Below are 26,524 nucleotides of genomic sequence, written 5' to 3' on the forward strand. Positions count from 1 at the left end.
AAAAAGAAAGGAAAAAGAAAGGAAAAAGAAAGGAAAAAGAAAGGAAAGAAAGGAAAGAAAGGAAAGAAAGGAAAGAAAGAGAGAGAGAGAAAGAAAGAAAGAAAGAAAAAGAAAGAAAGAAAGAAGAAAGAAAGAGAAAGAAAGAAAGAAGGAAAGAAAGAAGGAAAGAAAGAAAGAAAGAAAGAAAGAAAGAAAGAAAGAAAGAAAGAAAGAAAGAAAGAAAGAAAGAAAGAAAGAAAGAAAGAAAGAAAAAAGAAAAGAAAGGAAGAGCAGAAAGGGCAGGAACACCTAACATGTATGAAAATAACATATGGACACATATGGCATTATCTCACTTTGTGCATAACACTAAAGTTCCTCTGAGTGCTATGACTTTTCTACCGAAGAAAATCAACCATTATTTACCTTTACTCTGAAATTTAATAAAGAATGCAGTTATCTAGCACTGAATCTTAACTCCTAGCTCTAGCTTGCTCTCTCATAATCAAGGCCCTTGGTTCCATTTTTCCACCTGTAAAATGTAGGCATGACTTGCTGCTTTTCTGTAATCACATACTGTAAGTTGGAGGCACTATATATAATAGCTACGGAGAAGCATTCAAAATAAACAGCATATATATGTGTACGCAATTAACACTGAAAATTTTTTAGTTATTGGGGCACCTGGGTGGCTCAGTCGGTTAAGCGTCTGCCTCTGGCTCAGGTCACGATCCCAGGGTCCTGGGATAGAGCCCCGCATCAGGCTCCCTGCTCAGCGGGAAGCCTGCTTCTCCCTCTCCCTCTGCCTGCCACTCCCCCTGCCTGTACGTGCAGTCTTTCTCTGTCAAACAAATAAAATCTTAAAAAAAAAAAAATTAAAATAAAATTTTTTAATTATTAACTGTTGGCTCTGAGGCAAATGATGGAGTGAGCATCTCTAGTAAAGCAGTTACTCAGAGAGTAATTCCACAAAAGTATCTCCCATTCTGTAGAGGTGTAAGTAACAACAATTGCATAGCACTTTTGGGATTATGAAATGCTTTTTAAATAGTATCTCCTTTGCTCTTAAAGTGAAGCACATTAAGGGCTACGGTGATTTAGTTTGAGCAGTGTTTCTCAAAGTGCCTGCATTACATCAGCTAGGGTGTTTACTTATAAAATGAGGTGCCTGAGCCCCACCCCAGACCTAAGAGAGAGACTCTCTGGGGGATGGTGACCTGGGGATCTGCATTTTCACCTCCTTCCTAGTTATTCCAAAGCACTCCAGAGTTCAGTCATGTAGGAAACCTAAGGCTCAATGATATAGCATCAAGCATATGGGATTTTAAGAATGAAATCCTGAATGTGAAAACAGATACCGACATTTATTAGCTATATGATCTGAGAGTCTCTCAAGAACTCAAGGTAACTGCCTGTACAATGGAGACATCCCCAGCACCTCATATACATCACCTACCTCACAGAGCTGTGGTGTGGATTAAATAAAGTCATACATATGAAACTGTTTATGAACGTACAGTGATATAAAAATGTTACTAATTGTGACCACTACCATAAAGCATCAAGTGTACCAATGAACCTTACAAAACTTCCCAGGTGAAAAAGTAAGAACCTGACACACAACACGTTCACTACTTATAAAAACAGTTCAAGACTTATCTCTGCAACAAAACCTCCATTTTCTACTTTCCATTAGATACGTGAAACGAAAACTGAAAACTGGTAGGTGGCTCTTGCCTCAGTGGTGCTTTACTTCCCCTTTCCCTCAAACACAGGTTGTTGCATGTGAGACTTCAATCCCACCTCTCAGCCCCGCTGCCCGCTGCTGCTCTAATTCTAGAATAGAATAGAAGAGGCCCAATTACCTTTAAATTCTGAAAAACAAAAGCAAACTCTGAGTTTTTAATGTGTGGAGCACTGTCCCTTCAAGGCAAAGAAATGTAACACCAGGCCCAGGGCGCCAGGTGGCTCAGTCAGTTAAATGACTGCCTTCGGCTCAGGTCATGATCTCAGGGTCCTGGGATAGAGCCCCGCATCGGAGTCCCTGCTCCGTGGGGAGCCTGCTTCTCTCTCTCCCTCTGCCATGCCCCCGCTGCTTGTGCTCTAAGTATAAAAATCTTTTTAAAAAATTTCAAAAAACATAAAAAATAAAAAGAAATAACACCAGGCCCTCCTAGACTTTGATTCCCTCTTCCTTTTCAAAGCAGGTTTCCTGTCACTGGCTGGCTTCACAATGTCTCACCAGTAAGAAAGAAGGGTCTTGTGAGAAAACCCAGGCTGACTGGGACCCAGGGAGTCTTCAGAAAGGGGTCAAGTGGTAAAGATTCACAATACCATGAATAGGGATAAAACCAATGAGGTTTATGTTGTAAAAACGTCCAGAGTAAAAAATTCCCAAAAGTTATGGTTTCTGTAGGCTTATGGTTGAAATAGTTTGACATTATGAGGCTTTTTGTTATATTATGGTCCTGAATCTTTCTTATATTTGTTTAGAATTGACCTCCTTTACTCATGTAGTCACTGCTTACAGAATACTTTTCATAATCCTAATAAAATCATTTGATGGTTCAACTGAAATGATACAGCATAGAATTCTGCTTTATGATGCACCAAGTGCGACTAAGCATTCAAGAGGAATAACAACCTGTTTTGCTCATTAAACGTGAGAAATTTAATACTGAACTGGCAATCATTTTTGTGTATCATGTGAACTACAGTGCACTACAGTGAAAAGCAAAATGGCCTGTGACCCCAAGAAGTCTCCATAGAAATATTTCTGTGCTTGTGTAATTTTGTGTTTAAACACAAAATAATTGAGCAATGAGCAAATTCTCTTTTATGTTAGGGAAATTATACTATAAATTAAATCTCTGTAAGTCCAAGATGTTATAGTATGCTGAAATTTGCATTTAAAAATATTCCAGCAGGGGCGCCTGGGTGGCTCAGTCGTTAGGTGTCTGCCTTCAGCTCAGGTCATGATTCCAGGGTCCTGGAATCAGGCCCTGTATCGGGCTCCCTGCTCCGCAGGACCCCTGCTTCTCCCTCTCCCACCCCCCGTGCTTCTCCCTCTCCCACCCCCCCTGCTTGTGTTCCCTCTCTCGCTGTGTCTCTGTCAAATAAATAAATAAAATCTTAAAAATAAATAAATAAATTAATTAATTAATTAATTAATATTCCAGCCTTCAAGAGGTGCTGGCTGCTCAGTCAGCAGAACATGTGACTCTTGATCTCGGGGTCGTGAGTTCAAGCCCCATGCTGGGCCCAGAGCTTACTTAAAAAAATAAAAGAAAAAGAAGCCTGTCTTTAAAAAAAAAAAAAAATTCCAGCATTCTTAGGAGCTACAGTAACAACATCAAGTCGGTCTAAGCTGAGAAAAGACAGCAAATAACTGCTTTATTTTTATTACGAGAAATTCTGTAAGAAATATACAAAAGTAATAAACATATCTGTGAAACTAGAAATGTAATCACACTATATTAAGGGAAAAGAGCTAGTTTTCGTAGAAGTGTTTTTATGGTATTATATTTGTAAAAAGATAAGCATCACAGAGCTGTGACTATCTACAAGTGTAAAGAAAAAGCTTTGCAAGACTATATATCAAAATGTTAATAGCGGTTTATTTCAAAAATAGTGAGATCATGTGATTTCCTTATTTTGCTTTAAATTTTCCTATGTTTACTGAATTTTATTTACAGTTAGCATGTTGTACATTCATTAAAAAAATTAAAAAGTAAACATCCCAAGACAATAAAAAAATGAAAGCCAAAATTTTTGGCAAAGAAATAAAGCTGCTATTTTCATGTGACTGCACCCCCCCGACACGCACGCTCTCTTTACTGTAAAAATACTGTAACCAGTATTTGAAAGCAAAATCGCCAGTAAGCAAAATGAGATCTTCCCATTTCTAATATGAAATATATATTTCCTTTGTACTATTCACATTTTGAAGCATTTTCTTACAGATTTTTTTCTATACATATGCACATGTACATATACACACCTGAGAGCATTTAGAAGACCTTCTACACTATTTGGAGGTTGGTCCTTAAGAACTTTGATACAACCTTTCATCTAAGGAGAAAAGGAAACAGAAAAGATAAAAATGTTTGTTTTCTCATATAACATTCATTATCTCAAAACAGTAGTACTTAAATTAGCCCAGCTATGGAACTGATGAGAAATTACATTCTCGAAATGTCAAAATCTTCTTAAAAGAGGGGAAAAAATCTACCCAAATGTCATTTTCAGTTTCTCTGTCAAACAAAACTTTTTAAGAACTGAATCGGTCAAACAGAAGCACCACGCACACGAATGAGAAAATGAAGGGTCGGCTAAGGGACGACTTCTCCGAACAGGCGTGGAGCAGCTTTTGAGAAGACAGAATGGACACACTGCCAAGGAACAGAGGAGCCTTTCCAAGTAGACAAACACCTTGACAAAAATAATAAAGCTCACCACATGCTGAGGACAGAATTTTGCAAGGCTGAAATGACTAGCATAGGGGAGTCTACAGAGGGCCTCACAAGCCAAGGAAGACTCAACTGTAACTAATGGGGTAGGGACTTGTTACAGGCTATAGAAAGGGAACAACTTAGCAAAGATGGTATGTAAGGAAGATGAGCCTGACGACTGTGAAAACGTATAGTAGAAACAGCACAGGCTTGGGCGCCTGGGTGGCTCAGTCAGTTGAGTGTCCTCCTCTTGGTTTTGGTTCAGGTCATGGTCTCGGGATCCTGGAATCAAGCCCTGCATCCGGCTCTGTGCTCAGTGTGGAGTCTGCTTGGGATTCTCTCTCCCTCTACCCAATCCCCTTCTACAGCGCACACTCTCTCTAAATAAATAAAATCAAAAGAAAGAAAGGAAAGAAAGAAAAAAAGTAGAAAAGAAAAGAAAAGGCGAGCACAGGCTTTGGAAGCCATGGAGATGTGGGTTCAAAATCCCGCTCCACAGTTCACTAGAGATTATACTATGTAATTTCCCTAAATTTTAGATTCTCTATTAGTACAGAGGAAATAACGTCTACATCTTAGGAGTATTTTCAGAGGTAAGTGGGAAACAAGCATAAAATTCCTGAGACACAGTAATCAATAAATGGTAACTCATTTCTCTTCACAGAGGATGGACATGAATAAAGAAAGGTAGGGAGGCTGGTTAGCCATCAGTAATCTAGACACAAAATGCTGAGAGCCTGAGCTAGCTATGAAAAGGAAACTGGAAGACAATTCTCACCAAATACTGGTTATAATTCTGATGAACAGGGTCAGGAAAGAAATTACAAAACAGAGAAACCAGGAGCCTGCTTTATTCCTAATATGAACTTCTATAGAGACAAGCAAAGTGGGAACCCAGACTAGAGCCACAAATTATTATGATTACGAGGGAGGAGAAAATCTATATTATATAGTCTTTTTTCACTAGGAGCACCTCTACTGACTTTCTATGTACATCTGGAAATAAATCTTTTGTTTGAAATGGCCTTTGGTCAAAGAACGAAAGGAAATTTCTTATGTCTAATCATTTATTTATATTGCCAAATATGCAGGACTGCTGAGGAGCAAGAGGGACAAGGAGGCATGCTAGAAGACTGCAGCTGTCCTCCGGTCGTTCTACTCCACTGTGTATGGCTGTAAAAAACCCAACACAAGACAAAAGGCAACAGAAGCCCACCATTATCAGAAACTATAAAACTGAGGTCTGTGACAGAGTGCAACCTGCAGCTCTTTTAAATAAACGCCTATGAGGGGCGCCTGGGTGGCTCAGTCGGTTAAGCAGCTGCCTTCAGCTCAGGTCATGATCCCAGGGTGCTGGGATCGAGCCCCATGTCGGGCTCCCTGCTCAGCGGGGAGCCTGCTTCTCCCTCTGCCTGCTGCTCTGCCTACTTCTGCTATCTCTCTGTCAAAATAATGATAATAATAATAAACCCTTAAAATAATGAACGCCTATGAGTTCCACTTACGGAAATAGTTTGGAATTAAATAAAGCAATATAACTTACATCAATCTTTGAAGTTTTGGCAAATGCTCCCACTGGATGTACGTGGTCATAGAGTATTATGACACCCACCATTACCCTCAAGCAGAATGACACCGTCTCTTCATTTGTAAATCTGCTTCTGTATTCCCTGGAGGGTAGAAAAGACATGGATGGATGAGACACATCACTACTTAATGAGCTGATTCAACATTCAGTTGATGCTGAAGGATGTATCCTGTTGATCTCTAAAAGGAATGCTAACATTATGCCCCCCCTTTCTCCATGGTGAGATTCCCAGAGAACTGAGGTGGGTGCAGCAGTTATCATGTACATATTCTGATCTCTGTATGCACCCTCCTTGGTGTATCACCCCTTCTGCTTGGCAGAGATGAGGCAAATTTAGAGAAATCAAAAGTTAGCCCCAAAGTAATGGTTTCAGGATAGGAGCTTTGTAAAGGTTGTTCCCACCAACATGATGAAAAAAGCCACTAGCTTAACAGAGCAATATGCTTGCTATTTAGAAGCTAACTTAATCTAAGCATTTACACTATTGTATTACTGGATTCTAATTTTACTAAAATTCACTCATATTCTTCTCTCATTTGGGAAAAAGGGAAATAGAACTTTCATCTATATATAAGGCAGCATGGCATAGCAGAAAGCATCCAGAACCAGGATTGGGCATCCAGGACATGTGTGGCTGACTGGCCACTGGGCATTAAAGTCCCTTCACTTCCCAGGACCTCACTCCCCTAAATGACAACGATAATGAATAGTTGCCCTCCTACTTCATAAGGTTCTCCAATAAGATGATGTGTAAATACTGCTTTGGAAAGTGAAAAGCTACACAAAAACAAAAGTTATCTAATAAAACCGTGTTATTTAGGAACCCAGGAGAGATTCTTTCTGCCTGCTGATAAGATATCCAGCCAGACAATATTGTGGCATATATGATAAATGGCTTGAAAGTGAAGGGAAACCCAGCAGAGAATTCAGGTTAGTGTTGGAAAAACTAACTAAATAAGTAAATAAATGAATGAATAAAGACTGAACTAATACTGAGAGAAAGGGATAAGTAGAAGAGTAACTCTAGTCCTCTAGCAAAAAGGCAAGGTTCTTACTGAAAAGGAGAGAGAATGCTGATGAGAAGCATAACCAAAACAGCAAAGCTCTTCCCCTATCTCCATAAGAGCACCACAAAATTCCCCATTCCAAAGAGTCTAATAAGTGAGTCTGACTGGCCTTAGGGACCTGAAAACCCACTGTACTTTCTACTTAACCAGAAGTTACATTAAGCTCCAAATTATTTTAATATTGTTCATATATGTAACACTGGATACTTCAGATATACTTATTTTCCGCCTTCCAAATAAGACCTGTTCATATCTAGACAACTGTTTCAAGAGGATTGTTAAAGCGAAAAAGAATCAGCTAATACTCACGGTGTTTCGAGCATGACTCTGCATACACTAGCCATGGTGCTTAGACAATCTGTGGTATTTTCTATTGGTAAATTTTTATTCTGTAAAAGTGTATGGAGGAAAAAAATGAAAGTAATAGTTATTACTTAAGTATAATTTAAAACTTAACATAATGTGAAAACTGACAACTTTACATGTTGGTTCCTACTCCTAATTTTGTAAAAAAAAAAATGGACTAGATTCTAGATACTGTTCTAAGCTCTAGGGATATGGCTATGAGCAAGAGAAGCAAGACCCTGCTCTCCTGAGAGTCATTTACATTGTAGCTGAGTGGAAACAACCATTACATGCAGACAGAGCCTCACAGGCCATGAGGTAGGGGGATTTTATCCTAAGGAGACTGGAAAGTCACTGGAAACATTTTAAACAGAGGAAGAAGGGCATGTGGTTTTTAAAAAGAAGATTACTTGGCTGCTCTTTGGAGAAAGGACTATAGCGGGGCAAGAGCAGTAGTAGTTAAGACCAGTAGGAACACGAATGCCATAATCCAGGTATGAGGTGAGAGGACAGTGGGCCGATCTGGAGAGGTAGAGCAAGAGAGGAGCTAAGTTTTCAGATTCAGGGTCTATTTTGGAGGGAGGGTCAGTAATACTGTCTCAAAGAGGAGATATAAGAAGTGAGATAAAGAAAGGAATTCAGGATGATAAACCCCTAAGTCACTCGCCTTTACAGTGGTACTATTAATTAAGACAGAAAAGACTGGAGAAAGGGCAGGGTTGGGAGAAAACACCCAAGACCTCGGTTTGGCCACGATACCATTGAGGTGTTGTTGATTATACATCTAAAGGGAAGCTGCCGATAGGCAGGTAGATGTATGCATGTGGGCCTTGGGGAAGGACAGGACTCAGCGCGTATGCACTTAGAGATGGCAACGTCACAGGCCTGCGGACGTCACCACGGCAGTAGATAGGAAGAAGAACAACACGAAGAGTAACCAGCTATCTAGGCAACACTTACTTACCTCTGATACAAATTTTGTCGTGGCATCACTTAAGGTTTTCAGCATTGGGGTTGCCTCAGCATAAAACAAAGACATTCGATTTGCCAATTCATTATTTACTTCATTTTCTCCTTCTGCCTACGCGGAAAATAACAGCATGTGATATCAGTTCATAAACTGTTAAATCTGATAACATTTATAAAAGAAGGGCCTAGGCAGAGTGCCTGCTTTACTAATGCTTGTTAAATTACTCTATTAAATACTCTTAAATTATATTTTAGACCCTTATGTACACATAATACTTAAATATTCTTTAAAAACAGGTTAAAAATGATACTAAGCTATTTTTCAGAAAGATTAACCTCTTTTAAAATATGGTAAATAATATTAAGCAATTGAGTAAAACCTGAATGGGCTGCCTCCTGTCACAAGGGAAGACAGGGAGACGAAGAGGACGCTGCCCCGGCCTCCGTTTCAGGAACACACAGGTACCCACAACACGCTAAGAGGCGATGACCAAAAAAGGAGGTGAGAGGAAGACTACACTAGACTGGAAGAAACTAAAATGGACTCTGAAGACTTAGCCTTTGCAGGTGATGATGGGCAGGTACGCATGGCATTCCAACCAGTCAGGGGAGAAGAGCATGTTTTCAAGTGGCCTAGAGTGTAATCCAGTGTGTTCGGTGTAATCAGGGGCAACGGCCGGTGGACAGCGAGGTTGGGAAGGAAGGCTGGGGTCAGACCGCAGAGTGTCTTAGCTGCTAGCTTAAGTTCTTATTTTTCTTCTGCATGTGACAGGGGGTCCCTGAGCATGTTAGAAGAAAGGAACAACAATTAAGTCAATTATCTAAAGCAAACTGACTGATGGTGTCAGGCAGAGTGTGCCAAAAAGGAAAGAGACCATAGGTCGCAAAATGAGTTCTCCTACAGAATGCCTGCCAAAGAGAGTGAGAATGAGGCTCTCAACTGGAAAAGAACTGAGATGGAAAGGGGGGTGAGGAAGAGATGTGAAAGTTATTTCACTGGACAACAGCTGGATGTACCTGTACTGAGGGTGAAAGATAGGGCAAAGGTGATTTTATGGTCTTTGGACTTAGGTGGTAGCAGGATGGCTATCCTGGATGACTGACTGGGTGTTACATGTTTTGATTTGATCTGATTTGATTTGATTTGACATGGTGGGTATGAAAAAGACAAATGATAAGGTCAATCTCACAGCATGAACTGGTCTATGCAAAACCAAAGTAATGTAAATAACAGATGCTTCATGGAAGAGACTACCAAGGCCTGTCTTAGAACAGCCACCTCAGGAAATACTGATTCAATGAAAAAAGAAAAAAAAAGACCAGTCGCTCCTTTGGCACTTTCTTTAACCTCTTATGCCACTTACCACTCCTTACAGATTTATGTAGTCTTTATTAAACTATCTAGTTGAGGCTATAAGGCTGATCCTAGAAATTTCCCCATTTTTCACACCAATTAGCACAATGTAGGTCCTCAAAATCCCCGAAGAAAAAGAGAATATTTTCTTTCTATTTAAGGCTTTACTTACGGTATTTGACTCCCTGGAGGTAGAAAAGGGTAAAGACAAGGAGAAATCAAGGGAAATCAAGCCTAAGTAAACCAGAAGAGCGATTTTGTAGCCAAGGAACAGGCACAGGAGTGCTCACGGCCCCTCTTGCCAACATTAGTATCCTCTCATTCCAGGTCAACTTCTCTCCAGGACTCTTCCATTCTAAGACTATGGGGTCAAAAAACTCACAACTATGAATTCACGAAGTTTTTGTGCAATTTAAATGAGAATACACATGGGGCACCTGACCAGCTTGGTCAGGAGAGCGTGCGACTCTTCATGTCAGGGTTGTGAAGTCGAGCCCCATGTGGGGTGTACAAATTACTTAAAGATAAAATCTTTTAAAAAAATTAAAAAATAAAAATGAGCATACACAGAGAAATTTTCTAAGTATCAATGTTGTATGGAAAGATAGCAATTTTACTGAAGGAAGGAGTTGTGGGGATTAAGGGACCCAGTGGAAGGGCAGGCCAGCATTGCGTGTGGTCTGCGGCACCCTGCCCTTTCTTCTCACAGCTGCAGCCCGCAGTGGGGTACCAACTTTACCATCAGCTTTAACTTCACTTGAATGGACGAGCACATGAACAAGCAAATTAACAGCTATCATTACTATACCCCTGAATCAAAGCTTTAACTTACTGGAACATTATTAATCCTCATACGACTCAACGTTCTTCTATAATAGCTGAAATCATTCTGTATGGCGGGATTTGTCATCTAAAGAAGACATTATAAATGAAAAATGTATTATGCATGCTAAATGATAGTGTAAAACTTAAGTGAAAAATCTCCTAAATACAGTTTTAACTAGTTAAGTGACACTCCCTAATTTGTAATAGCAATTTAAGAACTAAAACTGGCATCACCCAAGATAGCTTTTGGTCCCTAAATCACATAACATTGTACTTAGTCCTTCTGAACATATAAACCATGTAGACTGTTTCATAGTCATGATCCGTATACTTCCCTTCTTCTTTTCAATAATTTTAGGTAACATACTAAAAGGTTGTTTCCCAAAAACCAGTATTACCAAATAAACAAAAACAAGAAATATGCAGGCACTTGTTTTGAATTATTACAATAAATGTGTATATGGTCAACAGGGCAATCCTCAGACTAAAATTTTATATACAAATCCTTTCTGCTCAAAGTATTAATAAAAGAGAATAATTTCTGGGCGCCTGGGTGACTCAGTTGGTTAAGCGACTGCCTTCAGCTCAGGTCATGATCCTGGAGTCCCAGGATCGAGTCCTACATTGGGCTCCCTACTCAGTGGGGAGTCTGCTTCTCCCTCTGACCTTCTCCACTCTCATGCTCTCTCTCTCTTGCATTCTCTCTCTCAAATAAATAAAAATCTTAAAAAAAAAAAAAAGAGAATAGTTTCCTATTATGCAATCATAAAAGGCTGTAATTACGAATCCACCTTTTCCATTTATCAGATAAGGTCCCCGAAGTCTTGGAAAGTCGAAGGACCTGCCTCACACCTGGTTACTGTGACAGAGCCTCAAGTGGATCAGGTCTCCTCACATGAAAGTTACTACTTATTTCTTTATACTCAGTCCTTCCAACAATGGGGGGGCGGTATGCAGGGAAACAGGAAGATAGATAGAAGAGGAAGAAGGAAGGCAGGCAGGCAGGAAGAAAGGAAGGAAATATCTTAACATCTTTATACGAAGGGATGTTGAAAATTAGGGATGAGCAGAAAAGAAAAAATAATATTAGAAAAGGTCAATATTGTTCCAGAGATATTTTAAAAATGAAGCTAAACGAAGACTGAGTGTTGAGTAATTTGCTATTTGCTACACATGTAACACATCAAAAGACCTGCCATAACTTTTAAATCCAGTTTACCACGTTTCACTAAGGACCAACAGATACCACGTAAACACACTATGACAAGGTCTCCAGGGATTTCCTCCTGTTCTCACTGAAAGGCTCACAACATCCATGCACCTCAGGGCCAGCACAAAGTCCTACCTTGAGCTCATCGAATCGGAGTGTGAAATGAAGAATCTCTGCAAACTGTTTGGCAAGAGCCTGCTCTCGCTCTAGATGCTGCGTGGGAGAGTATGGGGTACTTGTCAAGGCTCCCAGAAGACCTCTTAGTGCTGCTTCTAAAGAAAGGAAGATTAAAATATTAAGCTGTAGTTCACTGATTTTTATTTAAAAATGAGCAATTTATAAATGTTATGATTTTAGTTCCCATAAAAATAAGGTCTCTTCAAAAGCCAGATTATCTAAATATAATCACTGAAACTGAATAGTGTTTAACAGAATAAAAACTTAAAGGGACCAATTCAGTTTTATAATTCCATAAACCCAAATTTAAAATAACGCAGAACATGAATCTAAATTAAATACCAGGATCAAACAGCAAATTTTCTATTATTTTCACCATTCTACACAGTGTTGATTTTTATGAACCGGTAAGGGTTACCTATAGCTGAATAACTTTTTCAGTGGCATTGTGTCCACACAGTCAAATCTCTACATGGCTGGGAATAAATTACCAACTTCTCATACTTTGAATATGTTGCTTATTTATAAACATAAATTGCTTTCTTTCAGATACTAAAGGAAACAAAGTATTTGGTTTAATAATTAGCTTCCTGAGTGTCTTAGAGCTTGGCATCTTAGAATCACAATATAAATATTCTAATTCATTACGTAAGTACATGGTCCCTTCGAAATAAGTGCTCTCTTTGGAATGCTAGACTTATACTGTGTTTAAAAATGGAAATATTGATATTTCACTTCAAAAAAAAATCAAAGAAATCAAATTAATCCATTCACAGATTTCAGAATCAGAAAAAAATGCCAGATTCTATTCAAAGAAAACAGGAGCTTATGGTAGTAGATGGTGATCTGACATTAATGAAAAAATGTCAGATTATTAAGTAAATATTTATTAATAATAAATTTGTCGGATCAACCCTTAACTTAAAAAAATACCAGCTCTATTATTTATGAAGATCCTACTATGAACTAACATCCCTACTATGCACGTGACTTAGTCTCTTATTTAACTTTCACCATCAACTAGGACATGGGCATTGATGGGTACACGCTGAGTTTCGAAGATTTTAGACCCCCAAGGGTACAGCTAGTGAATGCCAGATGTTTCTAACTCTACAGCCCTGTTCTTTCCACCTTAATACATAATAAACTGCCTCTCAAATAAAGCAACATTCTACCTAGCCTTCTGTAACCTTATAAAACATGAATCTATGGATTACTACATAGAAGGTACTTCTTATATGTCTAATATGTGCTGGTACTGAGCTAGACACTACACAGACGTTATCTGTCACCTACACAATAACTCCAAACGATAGTTCTTATCTTTTTTTTTATAGCAAGTCAGAAAGTCTTGATTGTCTACCATGTGCCAGGCACTGGGGTAACACAAATGAAAGCAGACATGCTCCCTATGCCCACATGGAGCGTGATTATATAGAGAAGACAAATTATTAGTTGTGATGTGTGTTAAGAAGCACATGATACAATGAAAAAATATAAAAATAGAACCTCACTTAGTTGAAGGCTCAGGAAGAGACCTGAGTGACATTTGGGCTGAGGGTGAAGTGTGCACTAAGGATGAGCACGAGTTTGCAAGCAGGGTAGTGAGCCACATCCTGAACTGAGAAGAGCATGACATAGCAGAGGAATGGCAAGAAGACCAATACAGGCAGAAAAGAGCACAAGGAAGAGAGGAACCCAAGACTAGAACAGTATGCATATAATTTATGTGCCATATCCAGTATTCTGGTCTTATCCTAATGTCCCTGCAGAAACTAGTTGGACAGGGTGGTGATACCATCAGATTAACACTTATAAAAACTCCATGGTATCTGCTATGTGTAGAATGGACTGCAGGAGTATGGATAGCTTACAGAAGTGCAAGAGTGGACGTGAAGGTCAATTAAGAGGAAAAACACGTTTTAGCTATTTTGAAAAATGGTTTACTCATCTCCCAAGATTCATTCCATCTGTCAGTATTAATATAAAGTGGAAAGCAAAGTTTAAGAGACATGAGAATAGTAAAAACTGTTAAAACACACACACCAATACTGTTACAGGCTGTTAAAGAAAAAAAGAAATTTGCATTTCCTAAATTTTATCAAGTCTCAGGGTAAATTTAACATTCAAGGTGCTCTACCACTTTGGGGGATGGCAGACCCCCCCCTCCCCCGCCTAAGGAGTGCAGTCCAGTCACTTGGCTGAGTTGGGATGGCCAGTAACCATGTTGGAGAACTTCTGTTCTGCTTGAAGCCCTCAAGGGCAAATCTGTGAAAAAAGGGCATCTCAAGACAATGGCACTGCTTATCTGCCTTTGGGGGACCTAGACCAGCCTCTCATCTTGGGAGACTCACTGGATACAAAACAGTCCTACTAGTCTATAATGCCCTGTGTCAAGAAAGGAATCAGAGACAGAAGATCCCAGAAGATGGCTCAGGTCTCTGGCTGAGTTGGAAAGAAAGGGAGGTCAAGGAGGAGATGATGTAGGGATTGGTCTTCCTGATGGAGCTCCTAAAACAAAACCATGTGATTAGGATTCTTAGGAAAGGTGATAAGAAGAAATTAACAGTCTACTAAGCCCTAAATTCTAGAAGAAATTAGCTGGTAGATCAGTGCACAAGGTTACAAGGAAGAGACCAACTGGGAGAAATAATAAAGACAGATTAGTCCACAAAGTAGAACAATAAGGGGAAACCAGTGGATGCCTAGTTTAAGAGGAGGCCCCTGTGGAAAGTTCCCCTTTAGAAACAAGCATTTATCAACACTGCCATCCACACCTAAATCAAAGACTCATATTGGAACTTAAATCCTCAGGAAAAAAACACAAAAGATGTGGACTGTGGGTGACTTAACATAGCCAAGAAACATGACCACACTCATTGTGGGCAATCTAGCCCAGTGAAAACGAGCCAACATGATGGACAGACTACCCATTATGACCCCAGGGGATGACCCCTATTAATAAGCCCCAGGAACAGGAAGAAGGCTGAGGAGAGACAAAGGAGTCTGTTTATGGTCTGATCATACAATCCTCACTGAGATGCCTCAACGAAGAAGGCCTTGGACTGAAACAAGCAAGTACAGGATATTTCCCAGGCCAGCAATGTTAACCTTGTCAACAAAGATCAGTATATCTTCCAAATTAGTCAAGTGATCCCTTCCCTGCCTCTCTATAAGTTTACAAACTGGCAAGGGATCAGGGTCCCTCTTCTGGAGTACACATCACAGTGTATCCGTGGTGCTGAGGCCAACCACCCTCTCCTTGGGATTGCAAGATTCTGAGGGACCACATGTATCTTAACAGTTAGGTAGTTCTTTGTGGGCTATTTATAATGTTTATCCTCACCTGTAGCTCAGGCACGAAGAAAAGAGACAAAAGGTTTAGTGGATATAAACCAGATGGCTCACCAGACTCCGAAGTCCAGACAGGGTACTGAAACTCAGAGAATTTAAGTCATGTGGTCAAGACCACACAACTAATACATGGTAAACCTCAGATTTCAAATAGGAAGCTATGCCTCCAAAGCCTAAAATCCATTATTATTGCTTCTCCTAAATACCCAATACATATCCGATACATCAGATGTGTGTATTAATTTTTTTTAAAGATTTTATTTATTTGACGGGGGGTGGGGGGGGAGATCACAGCAGGGGGAGAAGCAGACTCCTCGCTGAGCAGGGAGCCTGACATGGGGCTCAATCCCAGGAGCCTGGGATCACGAGCTGAGCCGAAAGCAGATGCTTAACCGACTGAGCTGCCTAGGCGTCCCCAGGATGTGTGTATTCATTAATTCATCCCTCACTCACTCAAGAAACAGTGAGTTCCTAGCATATGTAAACAAGGATATGTTACTGTCAATAAGGAAACTGGAAACATTACTAACCAGGTTACGGGCGAAGAGATGAGCAGTAAACTATCCTATATTAAATTTGTACTTTGCTCATAACTCTACAGAAGTCCCTAGAGTAATCAAAGTTCCAGGCTCCCACATCACAGTATGAAAAATGATAGCTTCTTGCTATTACCTATGTTATAATACCACTCTGCTGAAATGGAACACACACCACTAGCCTGATTTAATTCTGATAGTTAAAACATAAGAAAACATGTAAGCGTGAATGGTTTGGCCTATTTTATAATTATTCTTTTTTATTTAAGTGGCAAATGCTAAGAGACCAAGATGAGTCTGAGTAGGCCTGAGCACCATCTAAAGCAATATAACTTCTAATGTGCAGCTAGGAACTAGCAGCGCATGAAGGAATCAAGATAACCACGATTAAAAGACTTCAGTTCAAATGAGGTTACAAAACTACAGACTACAAACTACTTGATCAAAAGGTCAGCAGCATGAAAGAACTTGACTGTCCCTATTGAGAAAATAAGCTACGATTCTTATTTCTAGCAAGAAAAGGATAATTTATACCAACACTTCTATCTCAACAATCTGTACCTTTAACAGTCCTTCATCTAAGGAAAAACAGCAGTTCTCTTAGTTTTTAAAAAAATTGAACTTCAGCTTTCAAGTAGGTTGCAGACCCAAGTGGCCTAGTAGCTAATACGAAGGTATGGAGAGCCAGAAAGGAAAAACTAGGAAGTGACAGGGACCTATTGCAAACTGGAAAGCACAAGCCCTACACCAGTGGACACGGAGATGCTTTGCAGAGATCACTCCAGCCAACTGAGATGTAGACTGACCAATCAACTGCCTAAGCTCTGATTTTTCCCAAGGCATCTGGAGACTTAAAAACAACAAAACACAGAACCCAAATAATTGCCAATTTTTAACACCTGGCCAACTTATGTCTTTCAAATTACTCCAACAGTTAACTGCCTAAATCTTACCTGCTCTGCCTCCTCCTCCTTCAAAAGAAAGGGAATTCCAATTTTGCTGACTCACTGTATGGAAGGTATAATTCTGATCTCTGAGTAATTATTCCCTTGCCAGGAAAAAAGCTAATGGTTTTGAGTGCTTTTTGTTTTAATAACTCCCTAGATAACTTTGGGCACATCAACTTGCTATTTTCTCATCTTGTACCATTTTAGATCCATGAACTAACCATAATCAGCAATGATTTTTAAGAATACAACAATCTAAATAACCCAGAGGCCTGACGATTAGTTCCCACATATGGGACAGGATTTGCTGTATAGCTGGAGAGAAATTCTACCAAGTGTTTCTCATACTAGGACCCTTTAGGCTACCAAAAAAAAAAAAAAAAAAAAAAATTTCAAACATTTCCTTGTGGAAGTTATAATTTATTGGGGAAATGGTCTAAATAAATTAAAGACCTGGGTTGATAGGGATGATAAGATTATCCTATAATCTTACAGTCTAACAAGATTGCTGTACCTATGTAGCATACAGATTTAGCAAGGTGAACATAAGATACTCTACATTAATTCCTTATCAATAAATGTCTTTTTCACTAGGGAAGTCATAATTACAAAACTTTCAACTTACCTAACCTCTGAGAAAATTCATAAAATGTCTTTAATTTGCCTACTAGTGGGACAACTGCACCCCAAGCCTTCTCTTGCAACTTCTCATCTGCTGGATGCTGGATTGCCTTCAAAATCCAAAGAATAAAAATAGTTAGAGTTTTAAAAATCAAAACAGTATTATTTTTACATTAAAATATAGGTTTCGGCAAACACAGGAAACCCTGGTATACTCAATAAAATATGACCAGTCTTTCAAAGCATTAGGCAATCTTTTGTGAATACAGAGGGTCACTCCCAAAGAAAGGTATTTTCTTGCTTTCATCTTTCTTTTGCTTCTCTTAATCTTTTATGGAACTTAATGCTTTTTTTTTTTTCAACAATCTGGTTTGTTTTCTCTAACATCTTCAAACAAGCTAAACATGCTATCTGAAAGTTGAAACTCATAACCAAGATGGGGGAGTGTATGCGGGTTCTTCTTAGAAACATTATCAAGAGGTATCGACATGTTTAGATTTTCCAAAGGCACTAGTACTCTGACTCCATCCACACTAAACTGAAAAACAAGAAAGCAAAATAAAACTGAAACCAGATTTAGGGAATGCTCTGAATAAATAAGCTACAAATTAAACAAATGGGCTATATATTATTTATACGATGTGCCTTATAAGCTTGCTACTACATGCAAATTTTCTTGATTTTTTTATATAAAACGTTTTTTTAAAAGATTTTATTCATTTATTTGAGAGAGACAGATAAGAGCATGAGCAGGGGGAGGGGCAGAGGGAGAAGGACAAGCAGTTACCCCACTCAGCAGGGAGCCCGACGGTGGGGCTCGATCCCAGGACCCCAAGATCACGACCTGAGCTTAAGTCAAAAGCTCAACCAACTGAGCTACCCAGGCGCCCCAAATGATATTCAAACACAGTAGGATTCTGAAGTGAATCCCATTTAAGTGACTACCTAGAATTTTAATATTAAAGAAAATCTGACATTACATAAAACAATCCTTTCATAGGGATTGTGATACTACCCTGACAAATACGAACAGTTCTTTTAGTCTCAAGCCCCATCTCAGCAATGTTTTATATCAAGTGGTAAAAATCTGTTAATTATTCAGGAAATAAGCAAACAGATAAAAATTAAAATTTTCTTTTCTTTTCCTGAGAAGCATATCCAACTTTTCTTGCAAGATCTAAAAATTATTTTCAAAGTAAGAGCTCATTCTCATAATATCAAAATGGTCTGGCAAACATTACCCACTTTCACAACTGAGTGAGTTAACTACCTCCCTGACCCTGCCCCGCCTGGATTTAGAACCAGGACACTGGCTGCTTTTTTATGACAACATGTTATGGTTCTCACTGTAATTCTGATTCCTTCTCCTTTCACATCAGTTTCACTGTGTTAGGCGACACTTTTGGTGCAGCACCCAGACAGCCCAACATGCAAAGGACGCTTAGTACAGGTCAGCGGTGAGACTGTCATGGAGCAGATATGGCAACTCTCAGTTTCAAAAGCGTTACAACTGGTATAGATCTATCAAAACAGTAGTGGAGAGCTCTTATTTCCCTCACCAGTGGTTTATCCTAGAGAATAAGCTTTGTTTAATAGATTCTATATTAAGTCAAATTTTATTCTATTTCAGTCATGTTTAATAAAATGCCATTTAAACAAAAATGTAAGTAAATTCCACATCCTCAGCATAGGTTTTTACATTTACCTTGCTCTTGAATGATACTCTTTCAGAGAGTATTTTCTAAAATGTAATCGGGTACAGAAGTACAAACAATTTTATAATCTCATTTTACAACTGGCCAAATTGACCTCCAAAAATGGCAACCATTTTATATTAGCACTTGCATTAAAACTACCTGTTCCTTCATAAACCAATATTGAGCTTTTACAATTTATCATACATAGTAAAACTGCTTGACAGTGATATGCATTTATTAGTAAATCTGAACATTTTTTTCCTATTGTCTGTGCTTTTTCATTGGTAGAATGGTTGTTCTACCAAGTTTAAGTCTTCCTATTGACAGTTACCATAGTTGTATTTGTTCTCTGTATATTTGTATATAATCAGCTTTTATTTGTACCTTCCTTTCTTAATTTGTTTTCCTACCATTCAGAAATATTTTCTGCTTATAGAGTTAAACCCAAACATCAATATGCATTCCTCAGTGAAAATTTCTTCAAATGCTTGAATAGTTACACACTTACCTTAATCTACAGATTTAAATGCCGTTTTAAGTCTTCTAGCTTACATACTTTTTATCTATTTTATTTACCTATTTTTCTGTCCTTAATTCCTTTACCAAAGAATTAATGAAGGTACCTTTATAGTAAGTCTCAAAGCCTGGTAAGGTGAATCTCTTACTATCTCCTGTGATTCTCCCCTTTCCTTTTAGTGTTATTTTTCTATGTAAACTTTAACTTTGTGACATTTATTTACTTTCCCGTGTGACCAACCATGGAATGCCACGAGCGCACTGAATGTGGCCACAGCACTAAACTGGGTGACCACAGGGGTCCTACGGTGAACTCCAACCTTTGGTCACTGCATCTAAAGTTCCTGGTTTTACAGGAACTTTTACAAGTCCTCTTTGAAATGGCTCCTAAGTAAGGTTTCTATCATTTTACTGTCTTTTAGAAGATGACAACTACATTCAATTAAGTCAATATAAAGACTGTAGTGAGCCTTCCCACAAAGAAGCAGAGTTACCCTTCATTTGGTTAAGTTTTTTTTTAAAAAATCCTAAGGGCAAAAGGTAAAAGTCTATATCTCTATAGTTTTTTCTTTATTGTTTATGGGAGACAACTGTAACCAGCTGATCAGAATTCAACTGTAAAATAAATTTTAAAGATTTTAATGATATAATACTGAACAATTAAAAATAATTTGTAGCACTGATTATCAATATGAAGACACTAAAACATTTTTAGAACAAATTGTGAATTGTTGTGAACTATAGGAAAAGAATTTGTCAATTAGTTAATTAAGATCCTGCTTAATCATTTAAATCTTCCATATCCACAAATGTTTGATTTTTCAAAACATGTTTAAATGTTTAGGACTTGAATTTCACAGGAAGGGTTACATGCCTTCATTTACTGAAATCTTAAGGTTTCACTTAAGCTAATGATATTGGCAAGATTCATCTAAGCTCTTGTATTTATTTCTTCAACAGTTACTAAGTGCTTCCTAAGCACTGTTTTAGGTGCTGATGACACACAAATCAGTAAGAAACCAGGTTTACTCTCCTCCTCAAGCTGGAGGTGGTGGGGGAGTTATCAACATTAAATTTCAATAAAAGAAATGTGTGCAAAGCACTGGGGCAGCCGAGTAAGGGGGAAGTAATTACTGGGATGTGGAGGAAGGAAAAGTGTACGTGTGCAAGACATTCAAGGTACAAACAGTCCAGGCCAGGAGAGGTTAAAAAATGGAATTCACCTTATCTCTGATTTCCCTAAGCTAATGATATCACCAATGGCTAATCTAAACCAGAAACCCTGGAATCATTTAACTCCCCTTCTCCCTTATATTAAACATCCAGTCAATCACCAAAACCTGTGGCCCCTTAGTCCAAAACTAAAACATCCTGAATCATCTTCTGATGCCTACACTTAATTCTGTGTTCACTAATACTCCAAATGTCATTAGAGGAATGGAGCTGGATAAGGACCGTAAAACCACAGACTGTGCCTTGACAACCTCTGCACTGTTAGTTATACACAAGAATAAGAGAAGCAGAAGGCTGGGGAAAAAAATGAAGAAGCAGGGCAATGCCCTTAAGAAATGCAGTAATGAGAAAGAGATAGGTCCAGAGGCTAGGGTGTTTCTTTGGGTGGTAGAGGACACCTGGGTATGTATATATTCTGAGGGGAAGAAGTCAATAGAAGAAAACACATAGAAGATGTAATTAAGAGAAGGAATAATTAAAATAGTAAAGTTCCAGAGGAAGATGCAGAACAAAGGTAGAGACATTAGTCTTGGTAACAAGTGGAGACACAGTTTTTTCTGAAAAACAGAAGTGGAATAAGAGATAGATAGAAACCTGGATGAGTTCAGAGGCTCAGGAGAAAATCATGGAGACCACACCAAAGACTGGCCCCATGGTGTAAAGTCATCGGACAGAGTTGGGGGAGTCTAGACTGCAAGGGTGACAGCAGCCTTCTCCCGGAAGGCATGGGAGGAATGGAAAAAATAAGACTAGCAGGACCCGAGGCCTCAGAAAGTTATGTTCTCTCCTCCTCTCCAAAAGTATAAATAAGTATAAAAAGTATAAGTAGTCCCCCCCATGGATCCTGTAAATTTCAGGTGTGAGAGCAACCAAAAAATAAATAAAATTTTCTTTAACATACATAAATTACATATTCACAGAACATTGTTTTCCTTTTACCCTTGTATCACTACAACCACTTTTGGAATAATGCAAGTGATCGTTCTTTAAATATAATACTTAACATGCAATAGAGAATTCAAAAGTATGTACAAAAGAGAGATTAAGAAGAGGAGGGACGTAGTAAATTTTAGTTTATTGGAAAATGTTTAAACATGCTTTACCTCTCGTATTTCATGGCCAGCTCCTCTATATGATTGCAAATCCTCCAAGATACCTTCTGCATCTTTTAATACTACATTCACCTGATTATAAATTTCCTTCTCAGACTCTGTAGGCTGGGCATCTAAATAGCAGGAAAGCACAAAAAAATTTACAGTCACATGATTTTTTTAGTACATGTATAACTCTAAGCAGTGAACAATCTCAATTTCTAAAGATGGCTCACATTTTATTCAATGTTAACTTTGCACTTCTTAGAAAAGACTGATAACTTTTCCATACTTCTACATTTGAATAGCTAGCCTCAAGTTTGTAAAATCACAAAGGAGCAAGGGACCATCAAACATTACTATTTATCTTAAGTTACAAACCATGACTTGGTATATTAAATGAACTTGAGAACAGTAATTCAAAATTTAAATTTGGGATAGTGTTAATAATCACTTTTACTACTATAGTAATCATTACCAGTAATAACTGCAAATGCATGAATAATGATTTATTTTAAAGCAACAGAAATGGAAAGCCTACTAATATATCTTGTTCATCTACACCTTAAGACTGAAACTACTTTATTTTCCTATAAAGTTCATTTTAATGACTTGAGTTTCAATATAGAATAAAAACTATTTTAAAAGAATAGTTGTTAGATGTTTCCCTTTACTAGGGACCACTTTAAATTCTGTGCCAATGAACTTCTCTGCTGATGAGCACAAGATCAAAACTCCTGTGCAGAGGAATTCAAATTATGACACTGTTTCAGAACGGCTAGACTGAAAACCAGATACTTGCAGCTATAATACTGTCACTGAAGTTTTGAAATACTAAAGCAAAAACAGGCTCCCCACATACTTGGGACTGAGTGAGAGAAAAATGAAGGGAGAATTACAGTCATAAAAAGCACAATCAGGAACACAAACATATGGGCACTTCCACCACCTGTGGTGTTAGCCACAGAGCATATGCTAATAGATGACTAAATCTGGATTTCTCGCTCCTAAATTTGAGGTAGCAGAAACGCTGTTTTTAATAACTTGGTCATTTGTTTCTTTTTTAATACAATTTTTTTTTGAGAAAAATGGGCAATCTGTGTGAAATGGGAGTTTTTCATAAATCTTTCCAATTAGACCACATTTGATTCTACAGATAAGGCATAAAGCACTAAAAATGATAAACGTTATGAACATCATGTTTTAGAGAGGAACTGTGTTGGCTGAATTCCTCCACACAAATATTTTTCTTACAGGGATAGGGGAGGCAGACCAAATTGATAATATGAACTGAGAACATTTCTAATAAATCCCTTTGTCTACCAATCATATAAAAACTAGTACTTAGACTTTTCTGCACCCACTTTACCTTCCCACAAATATACAATATATTTATTTCTTTCCTTTGAAAATTTAAACTTAGTTCACACATGAAACTAGGAGTCCAGATGCCTAAGAACTGTAACTTTATTTTGCACATAGGGCAAGTCATAATTCAATTCCACCTATTAAGGCTGCAAACTAGTCAAAAATATACCAGTTTTTAAAAAAATCAACAGAGTACCAAATTTTAACTTCAACATAGTTAAACAGTACTATGGCAACAATAGATAACATTCATGTGCAAAGCCAACTCAAGAATTTGTGTTCTTGTATCTGTTCCCTTATTTTCCAAATCTCCTTTCAGAAATCTATTTTTTTAATAAAAATACTCTGACAAAATAATTACACAAGAGGAGCCAAATTAAAAATACTCTGTGTCCAAAGCCGTAAAGGTATTACTAGAAGCAAATATTGATACTGAAGCTAAATGATTTTTTAAAAATCAGGGTTTGCATTTAGCAGTAATAATTTCTCACATTTAGCCAGACCATATTCTCCAAACTAAAAGACACACACTAAAAAAAAGTACGCCTCATAACTTTTATACTTACACCAGATGCAATAGAGAAAAATACTTTTTTAACATGCAAAACAGCAGTTTTATACTTTTTCATATGGAATTGTGAAACTACAGACATAACATCAATAGTAGACACATATCATAGTTTTAATTCATGAAGTGGGAATTCATGACAAAGGACAATATTTTGACTATTATATATCAAAAGATACTTGTGAAGTCTGAAAATACTAAACTGTATTTTTGGTGTGGTGACCTAGCTGTTAACAGAAAAATGTGACACTGAGACTTACATACAGAAGAAACATTATCAAGTAGCTTTAAGTAGACCTTGGAAGTGGTTAATAATTATTAAAAGTTTAGTAAGTACCAAGAAATTTAAAAATAAAAGAGAAGATTCCAGTTCCCCCTAAGGGTGGAAAAAATACCCAGCACCACACTGATTAAACATTTTTAGACTGTCACAGGAAAGTCACATTTATAATTTTGAAAGCTGCTGAAGACTGCTGTAGAAATGAAGACAAACAGAAAGTAGCAGACAGGTAATAAGCACTACTTTACTGAGAGCAAGTCATGCAAAAGGGTGAAATACTAGGGAGGGAGAAAAGATTATAAAATAAAGCACTTTTTTTTTCAAAAAATGGTATCATATAATACAACCAAGACTTGTCACTGTGATTTTTCATGGCAAAGAATGAAAAATTTTATTACTTGGAGAAAAAAACTATCATTTAACCAGGTGACAAAAGGACATTCATTTGAATGCAAAATAAAGTATCTACTACTTAGAGCAGGAGCAGTGATTACTCATCAAGATTAGTTTTAATAGCTGTTCAAGGGAAATTAAGGCATGTTTCAGTTGCTCTTATTATTTGAAGGTAAAATTAAATAATCGTAATTTCATACTGGTTTTCTATTAAAGAGTCACTGAAAATAATTGCTAAATTTCAATCTGAATTTTATACAATTTTATAAAAAATAGAAAAGGGGGCAAAGATCAGCTACAAAAAAAAATAACAAAAAGAAAGTCACACAAAAACTGTAATTGTGATAAGGGGCCATTGTGCTTTAGTCTTGCACTCACTCATTCGGTAAATATTTACGATCTATCTCCCTAAGTTTCATCAAGGCAGGGACCTCAGTGTATAGCACATACACCGTACAGGATGTAAACTTGTCCCAAGTAGATTTTCTGTAACAAGTGTTTGGTGAATGAATGAGAAGGTAGAGATATAAATGCGACTCCAGCATGAGTTAAAGGAAACTATTATGCATTTTTATCTCTGTATGACTATAATCCTCCATCATTTTAGAAAAATAAATATAAGAAAATGCCACCAGAATAAAGATATTTCAAAGTACAGGGCAAAAGCAACTGAAAATATGCAAGAAGTAATATGGGAAAAAAAAGTTAAACTGAAAGAGTGGATCTCAATAGTTTTACAAGATTGCGGAGGACAAGTCACACAAAAGACACAAGAATTAGAGGGAATGTATGACTAAATGGAAAGGCACTTTAACAAAGAATCAGAGAAAGTAAGATTCCATTCCTCATTTACAAACGACCACCTTTATTTACTCTCCTATTTTGGTCTACCTGGAGATAAGTCAAGTTAACTAACAGATACTGAACTTCTATCATTTACAAAGCACTGTGCAGGTTGGAAATGGACATAAAAATAAACAGAAGTGCCTCTTCTCCTAAGAACCACAATTTAATGGACTAAGAGATACAGTAGTTACTCAGGCTAAAGATGTGCCATTAGAATGAGCTATAAATGTCATTATCAAATAAGAAATTCCAAAAAGTACAAGAGGCTATACTGCCCCCAATTCAGTGCTTTTTATATGCTGCCATTAGCATAACTGCTGTCAAATTTTATGGGGCAATTCTGGGTTTATATCTTAGTTGAACCATTATTCTTAAAATAAAATCTTATCATATAGGTACAATTTAAGAAGAAGTCCCTTTTTCTAGTACACCTCAAGAGTAGATAACAGTATTTTCACTGAATATAGAATGTCATTTCATGCCTTAAGGGCTTTGTAGATGCTGTTCCTTCCTTCCTTCACTAACTTACCCTAAAACATTCTGACTCCACAACCCAACTCAAAGGTTACCATCAGAAAGTCTTCCATGATAACCCATCTACTAACTGCTAGGTATAGTTAACCCCCTGTGATCCACACTTTGAGTGGTAAAGGATGTCAAGGAAATTATTAGTTTGTGTTTCTATCTTACTATATTGAGAACTCCTGAAAGGAAGGTGCTGTATCTTCGTTATCTCTGAATCCTCAGCATCTACTGGTTGGCATACAGGAGGCAAGCCACAAATGTCTGTTGAACTGAACTGAAAAACCATGTATGTACAGGCATGTAAACTAAAGGCGTCATGATTTAAAGACATCTTCATTCTGTAAACTACAGGATTCCATTAGATCACGTTTTATATGCATAAAAATACTTAATTTGTACACAACTTGATACAAAATGCCAGTATATCTATCTGTATGAAATTATTTCTCTAGCTACCCAATCATGGAGATACAATGAGCTAGATTTAACCACTAAGAATGAAATAGGGGCGCCTGAGTGGCTCAGTCGTTAAGCGTCTGACTTCGGCTCAGGTCATGATCCCAGGGTCCTGAGATTGAGCCCAC

At 37.8% G+C, this 26,524-nt stretch overlaps 1 protein-coding gene across 11 annotated transcripts in view; it reads right to left on the reverse strand.

Annotated features, from left to right (window-relative positions):
* CYRIB (CYFIP related Rac1 interactor B) overlaps positions 1-26,524 on the reverse strand; it is a 142,770-nt gene that overhangs the window by 2,834 nt on the left and 113,412 nt on the right. For all 11 annotated transcript variants that reach the window (XM_073893202.1, XM_025871125.2, XM_025871123.2 and 8 more), the window contains 8 exons: positions 21,973-22,094; positions 17,428-17,533; positions 11,924-12,060; positions 10,586-10,663; positions 8,395-8,511; positions 7,395-7,474; positions 5,974-6,100; positions 3,980-4,050 (listed from right to left, as the gene is read on the reverse strand). In XM_073893202.1, the coding sequence (XP_073749303.1) occupies positions 3,980-4,050; positions 5,974-6,100; positions 7,395-7,474; positions 8,395-8,511; positions 10,586-10,663; positions 11,924-12,060; positions 17,428-17,533; positions 21,973-22,094 (838 nt within the window). The remainder of the gene's footprint in view (positions 1-3,979; positions 4,051-5,973; positions 6,101-7,394; positions 7,475-8,394; positions 8,512-10,585; positions 10,664-11,923; positions 12,061-17,427; positions 17,534-21,972; positions 22,095-26,524) is intronic.

Source organism: Callorhinus ursinus, unplaced genomic scaffold (assembly GCF_003265705.2).
Source record: "Callorhinus ursinus isolate GAN/ISIS: 27379988/994484 unplaced genomic scaffold, GSC_fseal_2.0 scaffold5, whole genome shotgun sequence".
NCBI classification, from domain to species: domain Eukaryota; kingdom Metazoa; phylum Chordata; class Mammalia; order Carnivora; family Otariidae; genus Callorhinus; species Callorhinus ursinus.